The sequence below is a fragment of the Microcaecilia unicolor genome, chromosome 5 (assembly GCF_901765095.1).
Source record: "Microcaecilia unicolor chromosome 5, aMicUni1.1, whole genome shotgun sequence".
Classification (NCBI taxonomy): Eukaryota; Metazoa; Chordata; class Amphibia; order Gymnophiona; family Siphonopidae; genus Microcaecilia; species Microcaecilia unicolor.
The window spans coordinates 168,354,755-168,379,140 of NC_044035.1; the positions used below are offsets into that span (position 1 = coordinate 168,354,755).

Below are 24,386 nucleotides of genomic sequence, written 5' to 3' on the forward strand. Positions count from 1 at the left end.
TGCAGGACGTCAGACTCACAGAAACAGAACAAAGCCATCTTACAAGGCTTCATTCTGTTTCTGTCAATCTGACGTCCTACACGTTCAGACTAGAACGAAGCCTTGCACGGGATTGGGAAGAAGAGGACCTTGGCTCGGCTGGCGGGGGTTGGGGTCCCCCGCCAGCAAAGGTAGGCAACAACGGGTTGGCGACGGTGGGTTGGCGGCGGGGGGGGGGGGGTCGAGAGGGTTCTCGGCAGGGGGGGGTCAAAGTTGGTGGCGAGGGGGTTCGGCAATGGCAGGGGGGGTCAAAAGTTGGTGGTGGGGAGGTTCAGCATGGCGGGGGTGGGGGGGGTCAGTGGCGCCAGGGGGGCTAAAATATGCCCCCTCACCTCGGGCTCTGGACCCCCTTCCCGCCGAAGTCTGGCTACGCCCCTGGGTTATGGGTGGAAAAATGGGCGTTTTAAAATTTACGCTCATAGTTATAGAATATGGCACAGTGCACGTAAATCTCTGTGCAGGGATTTACACCATGCTTTCATTGGTGTAAATGGAGGCATGTGGTTTTAGGTGCTGGGATATCAACCAAGCATATTCTATATACCGCACCCAAATCTAGGCACTGCTTACAGAATATGCTTAGGCAGAAACATTTACCCTGCGGATTTTTTAGGCACTTTATATAGAATCTGGCCCTTAGTGAATAAGTGCCTGACACACCCATATTAACTTCCCTTTTCAGTTATGCACTATAGAATTTAGTTTCTGAGTTTATAGAATAACGCCTAAGTGCAATTACACATGCAACTGCAAACTAGGGCCAATTAACGCCACTTAAGGGTCATTATTGGCAGTAAAAAACAATTAGTGTCCACTGAAACAATTACGTTAGGTGCTATTCTATTACATGCATATGCAATATGCTCAATATTGGCAGCAACCAGATAAATTCTGATGGACACCTGTGACCTGGATATTCGGTAGTTGGATATGGCCGAGCACCAAATATCTGGGGTTTGAAAAGCGCTTATTTTTCCCCACTTTTTTTGCCAGGTTTCCAAAGGTTTTGAGCAGAAGCAGACTGAAACTTGAGAGGCCACAGATGCCTATGGACAAAGGATAAAATAGATACCACTTTGTCCTTTCCCCCCATTCTGAGCAGTGATATTACTCAGGGTTGAAGCTGCAGGACTCCCTGGACAGTGGTCCCCAGGCCAGGAAGCTTGAGGTTAGGAGAAGGTGCATAAAAGTGTTTGGAAGAAGTTCTCAGCTTGGAAAACTTTCTTGAGAAGAGTCATGGTTCAGAGTCTGAGTCCCTCGACTCACAGAACAGAGTCCTGAGGGCCAAGGTGGCTCATGGACAGGAGAAGGAGAGGAATCCGTGTTTTGACAAGATAGATTTCTATGTATTTGGAGGCTTATTTTCTACAGATCCAAAAGTAGTTCAGTGAGGCAGAGAAGTAGAGTGGGTTCTGAAATCCTTGGAGAAGTATAAGAGGTGAAGGAGTTGTGAATAGAGTTTCACAGGTTCCAAACAATGGATTACCCAGAAGATAAAGGTGAAGAGGAAAATATCAAAGCTTCAAGAGAGAATGAGGTTCCAGAAGAGTGAATATAGTGTTCCCATTTCACACACATGCTACTTTGATTAGTGGTAAATGGAGCTTGCTCTGAGGAAAGGGATGTTATTAGTGGTATACCGCAGGGATTGGTCCTCAGGCCAGCCCTTTTTAACATCTTTGTGAGTGATTTTGTGGAAGGGCTGTCTGGTAAGGTTTGTCTCTTTGCAGATGATACCAAACTCTGTAATAGGGTGGACACCCCAGAGGGTGTGGATGGCATGAGGAAGGATCTAGCGAAGCTTGAAGAATGTTCTGAAAATGGCAACTAAGATTTAATGCTAAGAAATGTAGGGTCATACAGTTGGGTTACAATAATCCAAGGGAATGGTACAGTATAGGGGGTGAAGTGCTCCTGTTTACGAAAGAAGAATGGGACTTGGGTGTGATTGTGTCCAAAGACCTTAAGGTGGTCTTAAAGGTGACAGTCAAGGCCAGAAGGATTCTTGGGTGCATAAAGAAAGGGATGACCAGCAGGAAAAAAGAGTCTCTGGTGAGGCCTCATTTGGAGTACTGCATGCAATTCTGGATAACGCACCTACGGAAAGATATAAACAAGATGGAGTTGGTCCAGTGGGCAGCTATCAAACTGGTAAAAGGTCCCTGTCATAAAACAAATAGGGACAGGCTTATGGACCTCGACATGTATATGCTGGAGGAAAGGCAGAAGAGAGGGGATATGATAGAGATGTTTAAATACCTCAGTGACATTAATGTACAGGAGGTAAGCCTTTTTCAAATGAAGGAAAATTCTGGAATAAGAGGGCATAGGATGAAGTTAAGAGAAAATAAGGCTTAGGAGGAATCTGAGAAAATACTATTTCTCAAAAAGGGTGGTCGATGCATGGAATGACCTCCTGATGGAGGTCGTGGAGACGAGGACTGTGTCAGAATTTAAGAAAGCGTGGGACTGGCATGTGGGATCCCTTAGGAAAAGGAGGAGTTAGTAGTTAATGAGGAAGGGCAGACTGGATGGGCCATTCACAGAGGTAAGCCAAGCCAGATAGGCTGGAAGGGGAATTGTGGTCTAGGACAGCTGAGGTGGTGGTGGTGGTGACAGTGGTCCTAGTAGAGGACCAACAGGTTCAAGTATAGACTGAGGTCCTGAGCCAGCTGTCTAGCACTCCAACAATGCTGGCCTCAGCCTTTAGCTTGGAGATGACAGCAGGTATGAAAGTGCTATTTACTGATGGGGATGGGGAACAAGCTGAGGAAAGTAGCAGCCCTAAGTGCTCTGGTAAATGTGTCAGATTGGTCTGGGATGGAGTTCCTCTGCAGGGCCTGGCAGCAGCACACATTTTTATTTATTTAGATTTTGCTCACACCTTTTTCAGTAATAGCTCAAGGTGAGTTACATTCAGGTACACTGGATATTTCTCTGTCCCAGGAGGGCTCACAATCTAAGTTTTTACCTGGGGCAATGGAGGGTTAAGTGACTTGCCCAGGATCACAAGGAGCAGCAGTGGGATTTGAACTGGCCACCTCTGGATTGCAAGACCGGTGCTCTAACCACTAGGCCACTCCTCCACTCCACTTAGAAGAATAGAAACATGACGGCAGATAAGGGCCAAATGGCCCATCCAGCCTTCCTCTCCTCAGCAGCCACAAACTCCTCCTTTTCCTAAAAGATCCTACAGGCCTGTCTCAGGCTTTCTTAAATTCTGACACAGTCCTCGTCTCCACCACCTCCACCGTGAGGCCATTCCACGCATCCACCATCCTTTCCGTGAAAGAGTATTTCCTTAGATTCTTCGTGTCTATTTCCTCCTAACTTTATCCTTTGCCCTCTCATCCCAGAGTTTTCCTTCATTTGAAAAAGGCTTGCCTCCAGTACATTAATGCCACTGAGGTATTTAATCGTCTCTATCATATACTCCCTCTCCCGCCTCTCTTCCAGAGTATACATGGCTGAGGTTCATGAGCCTGTCCCTATATGTTTTATGACAGAGAACGCTTATCAATTTTGTAGCCGCCCTCTGGACCGTCTCCATCCTGTGTATATCTTTCTATAGGTGTCGTCTCTAGAATTGCAAGCAGTACTCTAAATGAGGCCTCACCAGAGACTTATGACTGACATTCAGAGGAAACTCTTTTTGTGACTGAACTAGGGGTCAGGTGCCCCATTTTAGAAACCTACAGTTAAGCTGTCAATTAAGTAACAAGGCTGCAATTTTAATTTGTTTTGATTTTGGAGGCACAAATAAACAATAGAGGATTAAGGAGAATAACACTCTTAATCCCTCCTGTAAAGCCCTGGCTGAAAAGAGCACTTTTAAAAAACCTGTGTGTGTCTCTGAGCTGGAGTAAAACCTGACAGGGTGATCTGTTCCCATACACGTGCATTATTTGTTGCTGCATTGCCCCATTGATGTTTTAGACTTTGACAACTGTAAAATCGCTGTTCCCATTGCACATAGCCAGCACACAAACATTCATTTCTGCATATATTTTTAAAAGGCTCTGTGTCTGTAGATCCTTTTCTAAATACTACTGGAATTTGACATGTTGCAACCTGGATGTCTCGATTCTGATTTGAACATTCTATCTAATATCTGTCTTCACGTGTCAGTAGGATTAACCCCTAGGAAATTTTATGAATGTCTACTTCTATACATAAAACACAATTTTATGTGAAAAAGGTTTATATAAGCCTCCCTATGAGTACCCCCAACAATGGCAATTCTATAAACCAGGTGTTCAATTTCTGCACGTGTTTATATGCATATAAATGTTAAGAACAGGGGTTCTCAACCCAGTCCTCAGAACACACCTAGTTAGTCAGGTTTTCAGAATATCCACAACGAATATGCATGAAATAAATTTGCATGCACTACCTCCACTGTGTGCAAATCTCTCATGCATATTCATTGTGGGTATCCTAAAAACCTGACTGGATAGGTGAGTCCTGAGGACTGGGTTGAGAAACCTTGGTTTAGAATAATGGCATTTATACATATATGTGCACACACACATGCATAAATGCTAATATTTCACCTAAGCATTATTCTGCAATACCTGCTTAACTTACATAGCATATTCTGTTTGGTGGTGTTATGTTCATTATCTGGCACCAAGGGCTTGTACTTATATTTTAAATCAACTGGGTGCATAGGCGCCCCGTATAAGAGGCTTCCCCAGCCAAATCGTGGACTTCCTGGGGCACAGGGGGAGCGGTTGCTCCCCCCAAAAGATGACCCCCTGCCCCCCCGCCGCTCTCGCTCTCACCCATCAGCGTTCTCCCTCACTCCGACACCGGCGATTCAGATAGAAGCCAGCCTTAACGTGCCTACGTCGGAGCCTCTCCCTCAGACGCGTCCCGCCTCCTGTAATACAACTTCCTGTCTTACACAGAGGTGGACGGGACGCGTCTGAGGGAGAGGCTCCGACGCAGGCACGTTAAGGCTGGCTTCTATCTGAATCGCCGGCGTTGGAGTGAAGGAGAACACGGTGGAAAAGACAGGACCCGGGGGGAGGGGGGTTCGAAGGAGGGGGAGCAGGGAAAAGAAGAGTCGCTGGTGGTGGGCAGGGAGGGCTCAGGGCAGGGGGGGGAATCGAAGGATGGCTGGAGGGGGAGCAGGGGAGAGAAGAGAAGAGTCGCTGGTGGTGGGCAGGGAGGGCTCAGGGCAGGGGGGAGAGGAGGGCTGCTGGACATGGGTTGATGGAGGGGAGAGCAGGGTTGCTGGACATGGGTGGATGGAGGGGAGAGCAGGGTTGCTGGACATGGGTTGATGGAGGGGAGGGCAGGGGGGAGAGGAGGGCTCCTGGACATGGGTGGATGGAGGGGAGGGCAGGGGGTAGAGGAGGTCTGCTGGACATGGGTGGATGAAGGGGAAGCAGGGTTGCTGGACATGAGTGGATGGAGGGGAGGGTTGCTGGGTGGGTGGATGGGTGGATAGAGGGGGAGGGCAGGGGAGAGAAGAGTTGCTGGACATGAGTGGGTGGATGGAGAGGAGGGTTGCATTACATGGATGGAGGAGAGGGAAGGGAGAAGAAGAAATGCTGGACATGGATGGAGGGGGAGGGAAGAGTGAGGAAGGAGATGAGATGAGGGAAAAGGAAGAGAGTAGAAAAACTGCACATGGAGGAAGAAAATAGGCAGAAGCTGGATCCACTGGACAGTCAAGTCTGTGGAGGACCCAGCTTTTACTTACGGATGTAGGACAAGAATTGAAGAAGAAAGGCAGAAAGTAAAGAAATAAATGGAAAGGAAGCCCTGGAAACGGAGTTAAGAGGACAGATAGCAGCAGAATTGGATACTGGGCCAGCATGATCAGAAAAACAAAGTCACCAGACAACAAAGGTAGAAAAGATCATTTTATTTTCATTATAGTGTTTGGAATATGTCCACTTTGAGAATCAGGTGCTCAACATTAAAAGTTTATTTTTACTTATTTATGGCATTTTATCCCACATTAAACATGAATTAGGGTGTTTTGTGGCTCTACATGAGAATTGTGATGATATGATCCCTAGTTTCATATTGTTGATGGTCTGCATTTTCCGTATGGGTGGTATATTGGTGTATTAGGTTCTGCCCAGTGTAATATTTATGTTACAGTAAGGTTCTGAGTGTGTTTTTGCACAAAGTTGTGCATAGTGTTTTGAAGTTGAGCGATTGTGGTTAGTATATGCTTTGAGCAACCACTTTATTCTTTGACATATGATATATATCTAATATCTAAATTTAATAAAAGGTATGGTGACTTTTATTTTTATTTATTTTTTCTGTGTTAGACAATTATGGATTTAAGCTCCACCCCTGGCCCCACCCCTAACCCCGCCCCTTTAGCCTCTCCAAACAGTTGGGTCACCGACCGCTTATGACTGGGTGCCCTCTCAGATATCACTAGTTGATTTTCCACAATGGGTTCTCATTGCCTCCTATTTAACACCACTTTTTCCCTTTCAGTCATTATTGCTGGGGTGAGGGGAGAAGGGTTGGATTGGCAGGGATATGGTTTGGTAGAAAAAGTAGTTCACCTCTACTCTCTTTGGATGTATGGACATTCAGTTGTGTTTGGTATCCCTGGGCATAGCCTTTGGGGGTTTTCTGTTATTGAGGGTCTTTGTGTTTAGTGTTCGTGATGTTGGTGATGTCTGCTATCTGCTTCTGTCCCCATTTTATTATTCAGACCCAGGGTGTGGGGGGGGGGGGCAATTGATAGGGCTTGGGTATGGATCCTGTGTTCAGTATGATTCTTTATTTGGTTCATAGGGAGGGGTTATAAGAAACCAGACCTCTCCCATCATTTATTTTTTATTCTAAGCTAATCTTTGGGCACATTTGGGGTTTGTGGGGGGGGAGGGGGGGTGAAGGTTAGGGGAAGGGTGGGTAGGTTAAGTTTGGATTGTTGTACTTTTATTCAAAATCAATGATGACTTGTTCGAATTTTGGATTGTTATTCTTCTGTGCTAGTCATAAAAATGTTTAAAAATAACTTACACAGCTCATATTTGCAAGGGGGCATACAGAATACTTTGTTATGTGCATGCCTGCCTTACTTAGGCACTCAAACGTACATCAGTTCTATGGGGGACTTTAGTATGACTGCCTAAATGTTAGGCATGCCAATACCTGGTTACGCAAATATTCTACAACAGAACTGTGAGGGAGTCTATAGGATGCCGCCAGTTCCTCTTAAAAATGCTCCCTCACACTGTCAGGGCCACCTTAAAACTCTATTCCCGCCCAAGGGGGAACTGGCACGGGAAGGGTGGAGCCAGGAGGGCATGACCCAGGAAGTATAAAAGGCCAGGCCCGAGCTAAATTAAGGAGGCCCAGATGGAAGCAGCGATGCCCACTGCAGATGCCTCCACCCTGAAGCTGAGAAACTGCGACCACTATATTCAAGTAGGCCTAGGGTTACCAAATATCTGGGTTTACCCGGACATGTCCTCTTTTTGAGAGTACCACGAAGTGTCCGGGCGAGTTTTGTCACCTTCCGTTTGTTTGAGTTTGCGGGCAGTCTGACTGGCTGGCTAACTAGCTGGCAGGCGTGCCTCAGGGTGCCTTTCCCTCGCATACCTTATCGTGTACTGATGGTCTAGTGTCATGTACATCTTTTCATTTTGTATTTAGCAGAGTACGGAAGAAAATGCATTTGTTACTTTACCAGTATTTTCACTCCTTACAGAACCTGGCTTTCTTGTGGGGGTGATCAAGGTGACATTGTGGTGCAGGGGTGTGGTAGGAACGGGGTAGGGGCATGGTGGGGGGCGGGGCTGAATTTTATTTTGTGTCCTCTTTTTTGTCACAGCAAATATGGTAACCCTAGGTAGGCCAAGTTCAACTTGGAACCTTGAAGAGTTGTATTTTGGCCTGGCCAGCTGCAGGGCAGCCTTGTGTACTTGCTAGAGACTGTGTTGGTAACTCTATATCCAGGGACCAGGCCAGAGACCAGTAAGAGCTGGTGCTGAGCTGAGAGACATTCATGTATGCTATGGCCCTGCAGAAGCAGGCCACCTGAGGACAGTGTTATGTTTACTGAACTAGCTTTGAGTACTGTTTCTTCCTTTACTGTAAAGTGAACAGGAGCCTTTACCAGACACCTTTAATAAATATTATTTGCTTTCTCTGTAATTTGCTGAGTGTGTGTGTGGCTTGTCTTACTTGACTCCATTGGCCGCCCTTGGTTCCGTTATAGAATAGACTCTTACCGTGTGGTCTCATGGTGCCTAATATGAAGAAAAAAGAAACTGGTCTTCTTACTGACCTGATTTCTCCAAAGACAGAACCGGCTTTCAGGGTCACCAGCACTGTCTGACCATCTGGTCCTCCTAGCACCTGCACTTGCCCAGCTTTAATGATGTACATCTCTCTTCCAATTTCACCCTGAAAAAGGTAGAAAAGAGGTTCATGAGACACATAACAAGCATAGTGGAACAGCCTTATGAAAGCTGTATAAGGTACCCAGCACTACCAGCCTTAAAAAAAGTTTGCAAACTTAGGGGTCCTTTTACCAAGTTGTGGTAAAAAGGGGCCTGCATTAGCGGTGGGGGACCATTTTTTCTATGCGCCAGGGCCATTTTTACTGCAGTGGGTAAAAAGCGCCTAAAAAAGACATTCCCATGGTCATACAGTAAGATTACTCTTATCATGTGGTCATGCCGGGGGGGGTGGGGGGGAGGGAGCACTTACCGTCACCCATTGAGGTAGTGGTAAGGGCTCCCATGGCAAACCGGCGGTAACAGGGCAGTGCCAATTACCTCCAGGTCAGCACCGCACTAGAAATTATGGACGTATTTTTCATAGTGCCAGAAATGGCACATCCTCAAAGCGGAACTACCGCCCGCAGCTGTGTTGGGTCAGTGGTAGATCTGGGTTACTAAGTGGCAACCTCTTAGTAAAAGGGCCCTTTAGAAAAGATGTTTGTTTTCTTAGGAGGCAATTAAAGGTATCTTCTGTGGGCTAATGGGTTTCTGCCTGCAAAGAAAGCCACCTTAAAATTGCCCAGACCTTTTCTAAGAAAAAGTATGAATGCTGGGAGAAAAGAGGCTCCTAATTAAGCAAAGGACAAAGTAGGAAATAACTAATATCTGCAACAATAATACTAAAAAAAAAATAAAAAGATGCATGTATGTGTGAAGAAAGGGAACCTCAGACTTAGGGCCTTCAAAATCACAGGATCTATAAAGTGTCTTCCATACAAAATAATAACAGTGTCCTCCAAATGACAAACCTTGCGTATTTGTATCAATAATGTAAATTTCCTTCTCTTCCCACCAATGTCCTTACATAGCATGAGTACTGTCTTCAAAAGTAGTGAAGCAAAAGTAGAAAGTCTTATCCAAAAAAAATACTCAAGTAAAAGTAATAAAGTACAGCTCTTAAAACTACTTTTTTACTACAAAGTAAAAAGTATTCTTAACAAGCTGGACCACAGAACCTAGTATGCTTAGAAGCTAACCTCCAAGGGGGTCAAACAAGGACCTTCCTAGGAAAAAAACAACACCCTGAGCATTGCAGTGGACAGAAGAACATTAAGGGGCCCATTTACTAAGGTGTGCCTAAAAGTGGCTTGCGCTGGTGTAGGCGTGTGTTTTGGACACGCGCAAGTCATTTTTTCAGCCAAAAATGGCTGTTCAGCAACATTAAAACCAGCATGCGTCCATTTTCAACCTGAAACCTTACCACTACCCACTGATTTAGCGGTAAGGTCTCATGCGCTAACCAGGCGGTAAGCGGTCAGCGTGCGTAAACAGCCAATTACCGCCAGGTAAGCGCCACGTGGTAGAAAATAGAAAATATTTTCTACTGTGTGTTTTGGACATGGTCAATAATGGAATTACCATCTGGGGCACGTGGTAGCCAGGTGGTACTTCCAATTTGGTGCACGTCGGACGCGCATAGGCACCTATGCACCTTAGTAAAAGGGCCCCTAATACACCTATTGGGAAACAAAACAAGCTGGATTAGTACAGATTAATACTACACAGACACTTGATGCTAACAAAATACCTGGCCTTATTCACATATGAACTGAGGTAGCCCCTCATGAAGTATAGAATAAGTAACCACAAACTAAAAATAGAAATATGTAGACAAAAACTAAACCGAACCCCCAAGAAGTCAGACTCTGCATACAGTGTAAAACCAAAGAAACAAATAGTGACACATCGCTTTTTACTGTGCAAAATATAAAGAGAGCAGATGTAAATTTCAAAACATACATATTCCAATTGCTACATTAAAAATTAACAAATAAAACAAAACCAGAAAATAAGGTGATACATTTTTATTGGACTAACATTACATTTTTTTGACTAGTTTTTTTTGAGGTGAAAACCTCCTTCCTTAAGTCAGGACAAGCATAACTAGTACAGCAGTATGCTCTCCTGACCTGAAGAAGTAGGTTTTGGTCTCTGAAAATTAGTCAAAAAATGTATATAGTCCAATATAAATGTTTCCTTTTTTTCCTCTAATTTATATTTATTAACTTTTAAAGTGGACTAACATGGCTACCACATTACTTTAACCTAAATTTAAAATAAAATTCATTTTTCTACCTTTGCTGTCTGACCGTTTAATTTTTCTAATTGTGTTGGTCCCAGTCTCTAGTTACTGCTTTCCTGTCTTCTTTTAACTCTCTTTCCAAGGGTCTCCTGTTCACGTATCATTTATTTCTCTTCTTCTGTCTTCTTCTTCTTCACTTCTTTCACTATAACCAGCTCCAACACTGATCCAGTGGCATAGCCAGACCTGACATTTTGGGTAGACCCAGAGCTAATATGAGTGGGCACTATGGGGCTAATTAATATTCAGCCACTGGCAGGCTGCGCGGTTAAAGCCTGCTGCCGCTGCTGAACCCAGACATTCAGTGCTGCACTACATCCAACAATCGGCATTGAATTTCTGTTTTCATTTTTGGCCACTGGAACTTAACCAGTTAAGCAGATATTCAGAACTAACCTGTTAAGTTCCTAGCGGTTAAAGATAGGACTGCTATTTATGTGGTACTATTTAGTTGCTTAAACCACGCTATCAGCACTAACTGGCTATATCATGTGATATAGCCGGTTAGCTGCTATGTGCTAGCAGCAAATATTCAGTGGCGATGACTTCTGCTGAATATTTGCAGTTAGCCGGTTAAATGCTATTTAAGCGGTCAGTGGGCGTTGCTGACTGGTTATGTTTCAACAATTTTTATTGATGAAGCAACATTTGCAATACAACTTTTAAATTCAACTGAAACCACACTGAGAAACATATCAATTGCACAGAAGAAAAAACATTCACTTGTATCATCAATATTTTTGTGTAACATTCCACCCCTCTCCCAACCAACAACAACTCTATGCCCACCTGCCATTAATGATCCCCCCACCTCTCCCTCTCTCCAACCCCCCCACATGAGAAATCCCCCTCCCTTCCCCCACCCACCCCCACCCCGCTAAGGAGATACCCGAACCCCCAATCAGTACTAAAAATGAATGGCCTACTCCTAACAGGAAGCCTAAAGCAAATTGACCACTAAACTCCTCCCTTTAGGAGACAAACTTTGGATATAGGGCCCCAAATGTCCAGAAACTGCCTCTGCCGCCTGGGGGAACTGCCCACTCCCCTCCTCTCAAATAACATGAACTCATGCAATCTGTTCCGCCAGTGCCAGAAACCTGGGGGGGGGGGGGGACTCTGCCACCCATTGACTCATTATAAGCCGCTTACCAATCAAGCAGTCTTTCCGGATCAACTGGCGAGCCGAGCTACCCTAAAAAAAGAAAAGCTCATATTTGTCCAGCAAAATCCCCATCGGGGAGCACATGACTCTCGATCCCAAAAGGGTTTCCAAATAATGAACAATGGAGTCCCAAAAATACAGCACCTTGTAGCACCCCCACAAACAGTGGAAAAAGGACCCCGGAGCCCTCCCACATTTCCCACACAAAGGTGTAGATACCCCTCCCATCTTAAATATCTGAGCCTTTATTAAGTAAGCCCTGTGCAGAACATGATACTGGCATTCTCTGAGTCCGGCATTACTCGTCAGGCTTGGAATTCTAGATGTCAGAACATTAAAGTCCAGTGTAAGATGCGGCCTCACCAAATCTGCCGCCCTCCGCTGCTGAATTTGTTCTCAATGTTTAGGCACTAGATATCGCCCCAACACCCTATGTAACCCAGAAATAGAAAGACGTTCCCCTTGTATCGAATGTAAAAACTGCCGCAGGAAATGACAGTGCCTAGAGCCCAAAGCCACCTTATCCAGCGAATCAACATAATGCTTCAGCTGGGCATAAGCAAAGGTACCTCCCATGTCATAACCTAGCCCCAGTGCCCCTAAGTTCAACATTAGCCCCTGCCGATTCAACACATGTTCTAACCTAGTTATACCTTGCCGCGCCCATTTCCGGAAAACCACATTTTCCAAACCCGGCCGGAAAAGCAAGTCACCCTGTATAGGGAGAAGATCTGAGACCCATCTGTTCAAGCTAAACAACCTCATCAAATCTCTCCAGAGATGTCGCAGAGGGATCAATAATATGCTATTACGCAGCTCATCCGGAATCACCTTACTGGGAGCTTGTAAGAGAAAATGGAACTGACATGGTGCACAGTACTGACTCTCCAACCGTCGCTCTGTATAATCATCTCGCGCCAGAAACCAGTCCCCAAGATGAGGCATAAGGCAAGCCCAATTATAGCGCCTCAGATCTGGTAAGCCAAGGCCGCCCTCCCTCCATGCCCCTTGCAGTATATGCAACGGAAGCTTTGCCTTTCTTCCCCCCCAGCAAAAACGTCTAAGCGCCTTCTGCAGCAGATTAATGTCTCCTGCACTCAAGTAAATGGGCAGCATGTGCAGTAAGTATAGCCACCTGGGGAATTCCACCATTCTAAACAACTGAATCCGTCCAGAAAGCGACAAAGGCAAAGACAGCCATGCTCGCAACCTCTCTGTTGTAGCCTTCAACAAACCAGAGACATTCAGATGGTATAGCTCGGAGACCCTCATCGATAAGCGCAGACCCAAATATTTAAAAGATCCCTGCGCCCAGCAAAGAGGGAACTCCTCACCCCATTCCTGCTGCACCCCCTCCACAGAAGGCAATGCCAATGATTTGGAGTAATTCAACCGAAACCCTGCAAAATCGCCAAATTCTCAAAAGAGTTCCAGGAGAGCTGGTAAAGAGGTACGCGGCTCCGTAAGGTGCACTAACAAATCATCCGCAAAAGCAGAGAGCAGGAACTCCGCACTTCCAATTGGCAAGCCTTTGATTTTGGGATGCTGTATAATTTCACGAAGAAGAGGATCCAAAGATAAGACGAACAAAAGAGGGGACAAGGGACAACCCTGTCTGGTCCCTCTATAAATCCGGAAAGACTCCGAGCACTCACCATTCACCCACACATACGCTCGTGGTTCCGAGTACAAAACTCTAATAGCATCTACAAAGAACCCCTCAAAACCATAGTATTTTAAAACTGCAAACAGGTATGATCAATTCACCCGATCGAACGCCTTCTCCGCATCGAAACTAACTAAGAGCGAAGACAGGCGTCCCCTAGTCACAGCCTCCAAGGAGGTCAAGATGGATCGGACATTTTTCACCGCCGTCCGCCCTTTCACGAAGCCCACCTGGGATACATCAACCAAGAAGGGGAGAACCGATGCTAAACGATTGGCCAACACTTTAGCGTACAGCTTTGCATCGACATTAATGAGAGATATGGATCTATAAGAATCTGGGTCCACCACATCCTTCCCTTCCTTAGGTATCACAACAATTTGGACCTCTTGAAAAGTACCAGGGAGAGTTTGCTCATCCACCATCGAGCTGAACAAGGACATCAACGGTATCTTGACCTGATCAAAAAACTATTTATAAAACTCTATCCTGTAACCATCTGGTCCAGGGGCCTTGTGAGAAGCACACTGCTGTAAAGCCAACATTAACTCTCCCTCAGCAAATGGCGCATTCAAGCGTTCCCGCTGTCTATCAGAAAGCTGGGGAAGCTTCAAATTATCCAGATACATATCACTATCTGGCACAGCATTCTGATCCTCAGCATATAGCGCTTTGTAAAACTGACCAAAAACTTCCGCTATATCCCCATCTGCTCGCACCAGCCTCCCATCCCTTGCCCTAAGTTGCAGCACACGATTAACACTCCCTTTTTTATGAAGCATCCTAGCCAACAAGCACCCCGCCTTGTTACCATGTTGAAACAAATGATATTTATAGTAAAACTGAGTCTTAACCGCCCTTTGATGTAACAGTTCATTTAGCTCTTTCTATGCTTCAAACAATGCCTCCCTGCACACAGAAGTAGGCGAGCGCCCATAAGCTCTCCGTAACCTCTGAACCAAGGCTCCCAAATGAACAATTTCCCCATCCCTCATCTTCCTGACTCTTGCTATATAAGAGATGATATCCCCTCGTAACACTGCCTTTGCGGTTTCCCAAAAAAGAGCCGGCTGAGCTGCATGATCTCCATTATGGTACATGTGAAGGGGCATAATCGAACGGAAACGTCTATCTCCATGGGCGTTTATCTCCGAGAACGGGTCCGTGAAGGGGCGGACCGAACCGTATTTTCAAAAAACATGGACGTTTATCTTTTTTTGAGCTGGGCGTTTTTGTTTTTCAGCGATAATGGAAACCAAAAGCGCCCAGCTCAAAAACGAATAACTCCAAGACATTTATTCGTGGGAGGGGCCAGGATTCGTAGTGCACTGGTTCCCCTCACATGCCAGGACACCAACCGGGCACCCTAGGGGGCACTTTTACAAAAAAAAAAAAAAAAAAAGGTAAAACAGCTCCCAGGTGCATAGCACCCTTCCCTTGGGTGTTGAGCCCCCCAAATACCCCTCAAAACCCACTGCCCACAAGTCTACACCATTACTACAGCCCTAAGGGGTGAAGGGGGGCACCTACATGTGGGTACAGTGGGTTTGGGGGGCAGTTTGGAGGGCTCCCATTTACCAGCACAAGTGTAACAGGTGGGGGGGGGGATGGGCCTGGGTCCACCTGCCTGAAGTCCACTGCACCCCCTAATAACTGCTCCAGTGACCTGCATACTGCTGCCAGGGAGGTGGGTATGACATTTGAGGGTGAAAATACAAAGTTGTGAAACGGCATATTTTGTGGTAGGAGGGGTTTGTGACCACTGGGGGAGTCAGGGGAGGTCATCCCCGATTCCCTCCAATGGTCATCTGGTCATTTAGGGCACTTTTTGGGGCCTTATTCGTGGAAAAACAGGGACCAGGAAAAGTGCCCTAAATTCTCGCTAAAAACGCATATATTTTTTCCATTATCGGAGAAAGGCGCCCATCTCTGATTGGCCGATAACCACGCCCCAGTTCCGCCTTCACCACGCCTTCGACACGCCCCCATCAACTTTGTCTGCATCCGCGACGGAGTGCAGTTGAAAACGTCCAAATTCGGCTTTCGATTATACCGCTTTATTCGTTTTTGTGAGATAAACGTCTATCTCCCGATTTGGGTCACAATATAGGCGTTTTTCTATTTCGATTATAAGCAGGAAAGTCTTCCCATCTATCCATCAAATATGCATGAAATCTCATTTCTCGAACAAGCTCCAACGGATATCTCCATACTCGAGTACTTACGCCCTGCAACCTGTCCTTCAGAGTCAACCAAACCAACGCATGATCAGATACGTTGCTGACTGGTTAAATAGTGACGTGGAGGGGCATTTTCGAACGGGGACACCCATCTCTGATCCAGTCCTGGGCTTTCCCCACTGCATGCAGGGACTTGTGGTTATGATTTCCCCATTGGATTCACTAAGAAAAGCAAGGCTACAAGTCCCTGCATGCATTGGGGTAAGCCCCGGACTGGATAAACCCTGTCGGACGAATCTGGATCCAGTTGGCAAACCTACCCCCCATCCCTCCCTATAGCCTGGCTTAAACCCTTCCCTTCGCTACCCTCCACCGCTCCCTGTAGTCCAGTATCAGCTCTGCCCTACCCCATCACCTATAGTCTGGCAACAGCCCTACCCTTACCAATCCCTCCTCCCCAATCAGAAACACATCAAGATGAAATATAAAACTTTTTTTAAACCTGGGTACTGCAGAGCCCACACCCAGTGCTTAAAACTCATTTTACCTGACTGAAGTCGTGACTGCAAAAGAAGCAGAGTAGAGCAGGCTCGCCTTCAGCCTTCCCCTTCTCTCTCAGCATCCCGCCCTCATTTCCTGTTTCCGCAAGGATGGGACGTTGAGAGAGAAGGGGAAGGCTGAAGGCAAGCCTTCCCCTTCTCCTCCACTCTGCTTCTTTTGCAGTCATGACTTCAGTCAGGTAAAATGAGTTTTAACGCTGGCTGGGCGGCAGAAAAGCAAGGAGGGCTGTTGAGGGAGAAGAGGGCGGGTAGGTCGGGCTGGGGACGTTGGAACCGGAACTTCGGATGACTGACAGCTGGGAAAATATTGGAGGTACTCGAGTACCCATAGCACCCACAGTGCCTATGGTGGTGGGGGGGGGGGGGGCGGGATTTGGTACTGCGGCAACGGGTGGAAAACACCGCCAGCTGAAGCAGGTACGAAAATCACTTGTTCTGGCTGCTGAAGGACATCTTCATCTGGTAGGGCTTGGGTAGGATTACCATATGTCTGGTTTTACCTGGACTTGTCCTCTTTTTGAGGACACTGGGGGGCATCTGGGCAGGTTTTGGCAGCCTGCCCATTTGTCTGGGTTTGTGGATGAACAGGCAGGCGGACTTCAGGGTATCCTATCCTCCCCTCCCCTCCTTTATTTTATTATCATGCCCCGGTGGTCTTAGTGGCCTCTTCGGGGCAGGAAAGAGCCCTTCCTTCCCGCCTGGTATGGCTGCTGACCTGTCTTTCTCCTGGCGCCGCTTCAAAATGGCTTCCGAGCATTCAAGCAATGGCGTTGTGAGACTTCTGTAGAAGTCTTGCAAGGTCACTGCTTGAACTTTCGGTGGTAGGTCTGGTGTGCCATAAATTTTTTTTTCTAGTGTGGCGCTAACCCAGCAGTAATTGGGCATCGTTGTGAGCTGCCCGGTTACTGCGGGAGCCCTTATCAATACCCCAGTGGGTGGCAAAAAGTGCTCCCTGCCACATGGCCACACGGTAAGAGTTATCTTGCTACATGGCCATTTTGGGGGGGCTTTTTACCTGCTGCGGTAAAAAGGGCCCTGGCACGTGGGAAAAATGGCCCCTGCCACTACCTCAAGGACCTAATTTCCCACAGCTTAGTAAAAGGACCCCTTCATTTGTAAATAGCTGTGAATTCTTTTTTTTTTTTTTTAGGCGGTATATAAGACTTCAGCAGAATAGAATAGAATAGCACTTAGAACATATTCCAGCACCCAAATTTGGGCAAGAGGACTTACACCAACTGAGGCCTGGTACAAATCCTGGCACCCTCCAAATTCTATAACACTGTGTGTAATTCTTTGAAATGATCCTGACCCACCCATGTCCCTCTCATAGCCACATCCCCTTGTGCGCAAGAGGATTTGAGTACAGATCTTTATAGAACTATGCACAGCTAGGTTTGGATCATTTCCTAAAAGAAAATTCCATAAGCCGTTATTAAGATGGGCTTGGGAAAATCCACTGCTTATTTCTAGGATAAGCAGCAGAAAATTTGTTTTACTGTTCTGGGATCTTGTACTTGTGACCTAGATTGGCCACTGTTGGAAACAGGATACTGGACTTGATGGACCTTCGGTCTGGCCCAGTATAGTGACTCTTCTGTTCATATGTTATTATTCTAAACATTTACTTGCCTTAAGATGTGCATAGATATGAGTGCGTGCTTTATAGATTTGCCCTTTAAGGGCAAATCTTATATACACTGTCAGCTAGCACATTTGCTTATTTTCGATCTGACGAAGAAGGGCAACCTTCAAAAGCTAATCAAGAAATGTATTAAGTTATGTCCAATAAAAAAGGTATCATCTTATTTTCTTTTCCATGTTTTATTTTGTTTGATTTCTATTGATAACCTTAAGAGTGGACTAACACGGCTACCACACTCCACCCTTTAAGGGAATAATTCTATAAAGAGCCACTTAGCCTTAGGTACCAGGTCTGCATATAATTGTCAGTATTCTAGTCATTAATGTGCATTACGTGAGCACATATGGAAGCACATGACAATATTCTGGCTATGTGCTATTCTGTAAGCATGCACCAATCTTCATGGGTGTGTGTACTTTGCAGGTGGGCATTCACATGAGCAGAATTTGGGTAGAGTGTACATGGGCCCCCAGATACCTCATATTATGAAAACAAGCTTCTTTTTTCTCAGCAGACTTCGATTTATTAAGAATACAGTAGATACAGACTCTTACTTGTCTTATGCTTACATTAACACTAGATATGATTAATGCAACATAGCTTATGCTGGTATCACTAAGGCAAACATGAAATGCCTACAGACATTGCAAAACACAGCGGCTCACATTATATGTCGGGCCTCCAAATATGACAGTGCCTCATCCCTCCTTCAGCACCTTCATTGGCTTCCAATAGAATCCAGAATAAAATTTAAGATTCTTACCCTGGCACTTAAAGCTTTCTACACAGCTATTCCCTCTTATTTAGCCTCTTTAACTATTCCATATGCCGCAGTCCAAACTCTTTGCTCCTTAACTGACAACAGACTGGTTATTCCCCCTCCTTCCAAAGCTAGGTGGGAATCCACAAGAAAATCAGCCTTCAGACTCCTGCTTTGGTGGGCCATCTCCAGCCGAGATGGAATTGTTTGTTCTTACCGCTGCTGCTGCTTCTCCCAATGCAGCAGGGGCGGCAAAACAACAACTAAAAAAAAAAAGCAAACAAGGAGCCACAGCACTGCCTTCAGGCATGCACTCTCAGTTCTGCCAGTCCTCTGTCCCCGGAAATCGAAGTTGACATCAGCGGGGCAGAGGACCAGTAGAGCCGACAACACTTTCCACCATTCCCAGTGTCTCCCTCCCTCCACCCTTCCAGCCCAGCACCTGTTCCCTCTTTCTCCCATCCTCACCCTCGTAGCCTGATATCCCCCTATCCCTTTTACCTCCCACCACCAGCTTCCTGTCCCATCTCTCTCCCCTCCCCCTCCCCCATTGTTCAGCATTTTCCCCTTTCTCTTCCCTGCCATCCATTGTCCATCTTCCCTCTTTCTCCCCTCCCCCGCTTGTGCATCTCTCCTTTCCTCTCCTCTCCTCCACCTTCATGTCCAACTTTTCTCCCTCTCCCTGCCTTAAGCCCCTGGTCTAACATCTCACCCCCCCCCCCCCCCCCCCCCACACACACACAGCATCTCTCCATCCTTCAGCATGTTGCCGCTATGCGACTGCTTCCTTCCGTCCGGCTTCACCTTCTCCAATACTCTTTCTGGAGAGGCGGGGCCAGCGCAGAGGAAGCATTCGTAGCAGCATACAGACAGCCCTGGCACCGCACGGCTCTGCTGAAGCAGCAGAACTAACACTGCTGCCAGACAAAGATAACAAGGGAGGGAGCAGGGAGGGAACAAAACCTGCAGCATGCCGGCGGGTGGCTGGGAGGAGGGGAAGCTAAAGTGAGCAGCAGGAAGGGAAAAGTCACGGTTTGGGCATCTATGAGGTGCACTGTTGCTGGGTGCACAAATTTGGCCATGTGCCCAGTTTGCGCACACAATTTAATTGAATAGTGATCCAATTAGTGCCAATTAATCAATTATTGGCATTAATTTGCATCAATTTGGATTTACACATGAATTTTGCTAAACATTCTATAAAGCTGTATATGCAAATTTTGAAATGTGCAGCCGTCATATCTGACGCTAGAAAAATATATGTATTTTTGTAGTGCCAGTGTGTACCCAGCGGTAACCACTGGGTTAGCACGCGAGCCCCTACTGCCACCTCAATGGGTGGCGGTAAGGGTTCCCCCCGAAGCATGGCCATTTCTTTAAAAAAGAAAGACCTACCTTTTACCAGCTGCTGTAAAAGGGGGCCTCTGCGCGCATCAAAAACACGTGCCGACGCCAGCGCAGGCCCCCTTTTGCTGCAGCTTGGTAAAAGTGGCCCATAGATATGATGCTAATGCTTTTCTGCAACACTGCTTACCATGTAGTCGAGGGGCCAAGAGCAGATGAGTGCTACAGCTATACAGACAAGCACCTCATTTCTCTGGCTGTTCAACAATATTGCCACCCTGTGATTTTTGTACTTAAATATTTTATAAAATACATGGGTACACTGCAACACTGCCTCTGCTCTGCCCAAATTATGCCCTCATACCTAAGCACAGCGTATGTAAAAGTGTGTGCCATCTTGTCAGTATAGGAAATTATATGTCCATTTTCAACTGCACAATTTTCCACATGTAAAGCCTGTTTTACAAGCAGAAAATCCTTTGCACGTTTCCTCTCCACAGGATTAAAACACTTAAGAGTCATTTGGTGGTGGAAGACAATACATTTATATAAAAAAATAAAGTTCCTTGTTACCTTTTTACAAACGTAATCCCCAGGCAGGTAAACCACAGACCTCAATCGTTTCAACATATCATAAATCATTTGCCGGTCACAACCCTGCTCAAAGAAAGAAGGACGATATGTCAGAACTCAGGGAACATACATTTGGGCCGTTATTTCCTGATCAGGTGAAAATCTCCCTGGAAGGCAGATGGCATCTGGAAGGAGGAAGACGTTCAAGTTTGTAATATGGAAACTTAATTCAGCATTCAAGCATAGTTTCAGAAAATGTTTGTCAGAATACAATTTGTTTTTCTTAATTTTCCTAACATCTTGATTCACCTGAAATAAAATTGGCCTCTGGAAGGCAGACATTGAAAAAATACTAAATTGCAACTGTCAGGAAAACAAGCATTCACAAGATATTTGTAATAAAAATGAAAACCCACAATATTTATAATGACCCCAAAAGAAGATGTACATGGAATGCAGGAAAAAGCATCACCATAGATACTCCATTTATGCCTTCCATAATTCTCATAGTCCAGTTTACATGCATATATGCCTTTAATTCACTTCTTGGAGCCCCCATATTTTAACATATTTACTGGGCTTGGTACAGAACTAGTTCAGAAATATGACACCCTTCTAGGTAATGAAACCAAATCAAAGTGGTTTACAAACAGGCTTATTTTCGAAAGAGAAAGACGCCCATATTTCGACCCAAATCGGGAGATGGGCGTCTTTCTCCCGTGGGCGCCCAAATCGGTATAATCGAAAGCCGATTTTGGGCGTCTCCAATCTGTCGCGGGAACGGACAAAGTTGACGGGGGCATGTTGGAGGCGTGGTGAAGGCGGGACTGGGGTGTGTTTATCGGCTGAGGAGAGATGGGCGCCCTCAGCCGATAATCGAAAAAAGAAGGGCACCAGAAGCAAGAATTTGGGTCACTTTTTCTGGATCCTTTTTTCTCACGAACAAGTCCCCAAAAAGTGCCCCAACTGCCCAGATGACCACCGGAGGAAATCGGGGATGACCTCCCCTGACTCCCCCAGTGGTCACTAACCCCCTCCCACCCATAAAAAAGAACTTTAAAAACTTTTTTTTCCAGCTTGTATGCCAGCCTTAAATGTCTTACCCAGCTCCATCACAGCAGTATGCAGGTCCCTGGAGCAGTTGCTAGTGGGTGCAATGGACTTCAGCCAGGTGGACCCAGGCCCATTCCCCCCCCCCCCCTACCTACCTTAAATTTGGATGTCCCTAGATTTGGTAGTCCCTAGACATGGACGTATCTGACTTTCGGCGATTTTCGAACACAAAGACGTCCATGTCAAAAACGGCCAAGTGCAAGTCATTTGGTCGTGGAAGGAGCCAGCATTTGTAGTGCATTGGTCCCCCTGACATGCCAGGACACCAACAAGGCACCCTAGGGGGACCTGCAGTGGACTTCATAAATTGCTTCCAGGAACATAGCTCCCTTACCTTGTGTGCTGAGCCCTCCAAAACCCACTACCCACAACTGTACACCACTACCATAGAACCTATGGGTGAAGGGGGGCACCTATATGTGGGTATAGTGGGTTTGTGATGGATTTTGGAGAGCTCGCTGTTTCCTCCATAAATTTTAACAGGTAGGGGGGTATGGGCCTGGGTCCGCCTGTCTGAAGTGCACTGCAGTACTCACTAAAACTGCTCCAGAGATCTGCATGCGCTGTCATGGCCCTGAGTATGACATCTGAGGCTGGCACAACATATTTTGAAAGATGTTTTTTGATGTTTTCTCCGATTTGTTTTAAATTTACTACATTTGGCATGCGATGAAGCTACAATGTAGTAAATTTAAAATGAATCAGAGAAACCTTTGCTTCACTCAACATGTAATTAAACTCTGGAATTCTTTGCCAGAGAATGTGGTAAAGGCTGTTAGCTTAGCGGAGTTTTAAAAAGGTTTGGACGGCTTCCTAAAGGAAAAATCCATAGACCATTATTAAATGGGGAAAATCCACTATTTCTGGGATAAGCAGTATAAAATGTTTTGTACTTTTTTGGGATCTTGCCAGGTATTTGTGACCTGGATGGGCCACTGTTGGAAACAGGATGCTGGGCTTGATGGACCTTTGGTCTTTCCCAGTATGGGAATACTTATGTACTTATGAGGGTGGGAGGGGGTTAGTGACCTCTGGGGGAGTAATGGGAGGTCATCCCCGATTCTCTCTGGTGGTCATCTGGTCATTTCCGGCACCTTTTTGTGCCTTAGTTGTAAGAAAAACAGGTCTGGGTGAAAATGTTTCAAGTGTTCGTCAGGGACGTCCTTGTTTTTTTCGATTATGGGTCAAGGATGTCCAAGTGTTAGGCATGCCCAAGTCCCGCCCTCGCTACGCCTCTGACACACCCCTTGAACTTTGGCCATCCTTACAACGGAGTGCAGTTGAAGTCGTCCTAAATCGGGTTTCGATTATACCAATTTGGACATCCCTGGGAGAAGGACATCCATCTTCCGATTTATGTCGAAAGATGGATGTCCTTCTCTTTCGAAAATGAGCCCAATAGTCTATCCAAAAGAATGTTGTGATTTACTAGATCGAACACAGCCGATAGATCTAGAGATAGCATAATTACGGAATTATTAGTAACCAGTTGGCGATGAATGTATGTAGTAACCCCAGCAGTTTCAGTGCTATGGTGTGAACGAAATCCTGTCCAATTTGGAAGAACAGCATTGGTTTTAGTTAGAAAATCCTGAAGTTTCTTAATGATTTTTATGCAAAATGGGAGGTTAGTAATCGGTTGATAATTACTGCTATCTGTTGGTTTGGAGGTGTCTTTCAGTTTTGGTTTAATAGTTGCAAGTTTCCATTCATCTGGAATTATTCCTGATGAAAATGATGTAGAGATCATCTGTAGAAGATAAAGTCTGAGATGGCTAAAGAATTGTTTTAGAAGATTTGAAGGTCTGGGTCATGTGGCGATGTAGTGAGGTTCATTCCTGAAATTATAATTTTTGAGATGCTTTGGGAATGTTAAATGCGGAAACTGTACTTAATGGCAACAAAGATCGTGAGTCTTCTGAATTACAGGTTTGCTTCGCCATGGGATTTAGTTTAGCCAGCAGTGCAGTGACTTTGAGATGAAAGTGATGGGCCAGATCTTGACTTGAAGGTAGTTTAGTGTTTGTTGGTTTGGCTATATTAGAAGTTGTCAGTGTTTTTCATTGTTTGGTATAGTACAGCAGAATTAAGGGCTTTAACAATTTTTGCAGTATAATTTTTTTTTTTAGCAGTTTGCAAAGCAATTTTGTATGATCGTGCTGTGTATGATCTTCCTCCACCCCCATCCCGCTCTCTGTTGGAGTTCCTCAGGGATCTGTCCTTGGACCCCTTCTTTTTTCAATCTACACCTCTTCCCTGGGCTCGCTGATTTCATCTCATGGTTTCCAATATCATCTCTATGCCGACGACACCCAGCTTTATCTCTCCACACCAGACATCACTGCGGAAACCCAGGCCAAAGTATCGTCCTGCTTATCTGACATTGCTGCCTGGATGTCCAACCGCCACCTGAAACTGAACATGTCCAAGACAGAGCTTATTGTCTTTCCACCCAAACCCACCTCTCCTCTCCCTCCACTCTCTATCTCAGTCGATGACACCCTCATCCTCCCCGTCTCATCTGCCTGCAACCTCGGAGTCATCTTCGACTCCTCCCTCTCCTTCTCTGCGCATATCCAGCAGATAGCCAAGACCTGTCGCTTCTTTCTCTATAACATCAGCAAAATTCGCCCTTTCCTCTCTGAGCACACCACCCGAACTTTCGTCCACTCTCTCATTACCTCTCGCCTTGACTATTGCAACCTACTCCTCACTGGCCTCCCACTTAGCCATCTATCCCCCCTTCAATCTATTCAGAACTCTGCTGCA

The 24,386-nt window shown here is 45.9% G+C and overlaps 1 protein-coding gene across 1 annotated transcript in view; it reads right to left on the reverse strand.

Annotated features, from left to right (window-relative positions):
• Positions 1-24,386, reverse strand: part of CNGB1 (cyclic nucleotide gated channel subunit beta 1) — a 143,467-nt gene that overhangs the window by 16,990 nt on the left and 102,091 nt on the right. The window contains exons 13-14 of the mRNA XM_030205000.1: positions 20,505-20,588; positions 8,312-8,430 (exon numbers count right to left, since the gene is read on the reverse strand). Coding sequence (XP_030060860.1) covers positions 8,312-8,430; positions 20,505-20,588 — 203 coding nt within the window. The remainder of the gene's footprint in view (positions 1-8,311; positions 8,431-20,504; positions 20,589-24,386) is intronic.